Below are 231 nucleotides of genomic sequence, written 5' to 3'. Positions count from 1 at the left end.
AATGCTCCAGGTGGGCGGTGGCAGACACCAGAGCGAAGCTGTACTCATTCTGCACCCCCGCGAGCTGCCTCGAGTGCTCAGCCAGCCGTGCCGAGAACTGTGGGGACAGGGAGAGCGGGGCTTGGTGACAGGGTGGGGGGCCACCACCTCATGTCCCCCTGCATGCCTGTGCCTGGGGACTCCGCTGGGTCCCTGTGCTGCTGACCTTGGCACTGAGTTTTTGCAGGCTGG

General features: G+C 65.4%; 1 protein-coding gene across 1 annotated transcript in view; it reads right to left on the bottom strand.

Annotated features, from left to right (window-relative positions):
• Positions 1 to 231, bottom strand: part of FCHSD1 (FCH and double SH3 domains 1) — a gene marked incomplete at both ends in the record, with an annotated part of 2,781 nt that overhangs the window by 2,079 nt on the left and 471 nt on the right. The window contains one exon of the mRNA XM_010152740.1: positions 6 to 120. Coding sequence (XP_010151042.1) covers positions 6 to 120 — 115 coding nt within the window. The remainder of the gene's footprint in view (positions 1 to 5; positions 121 to 231) is intronic.

The sequence above is a fragment of the Eurypyga helias genome, unplaced genomic scaffold, assembly GCF_000690775.1.
Source record: "Eurypyga helias isolate BGI_N326 unplaced genomic scaffold, ASM69077v1 scaffold22235, whole genome shotgun sequence".
Classification (NCBI taxonomy): Eukaryota; Metazoa; Chordata; class Aves; order Eurypygiformes; family Eurypygidae; genus Eurypyga; species Eurypyga helias.
Note: the sequence above shows the minus strand (reverse complement) of the source record. Positions and strands in the feature narration are given on the sequence as shown.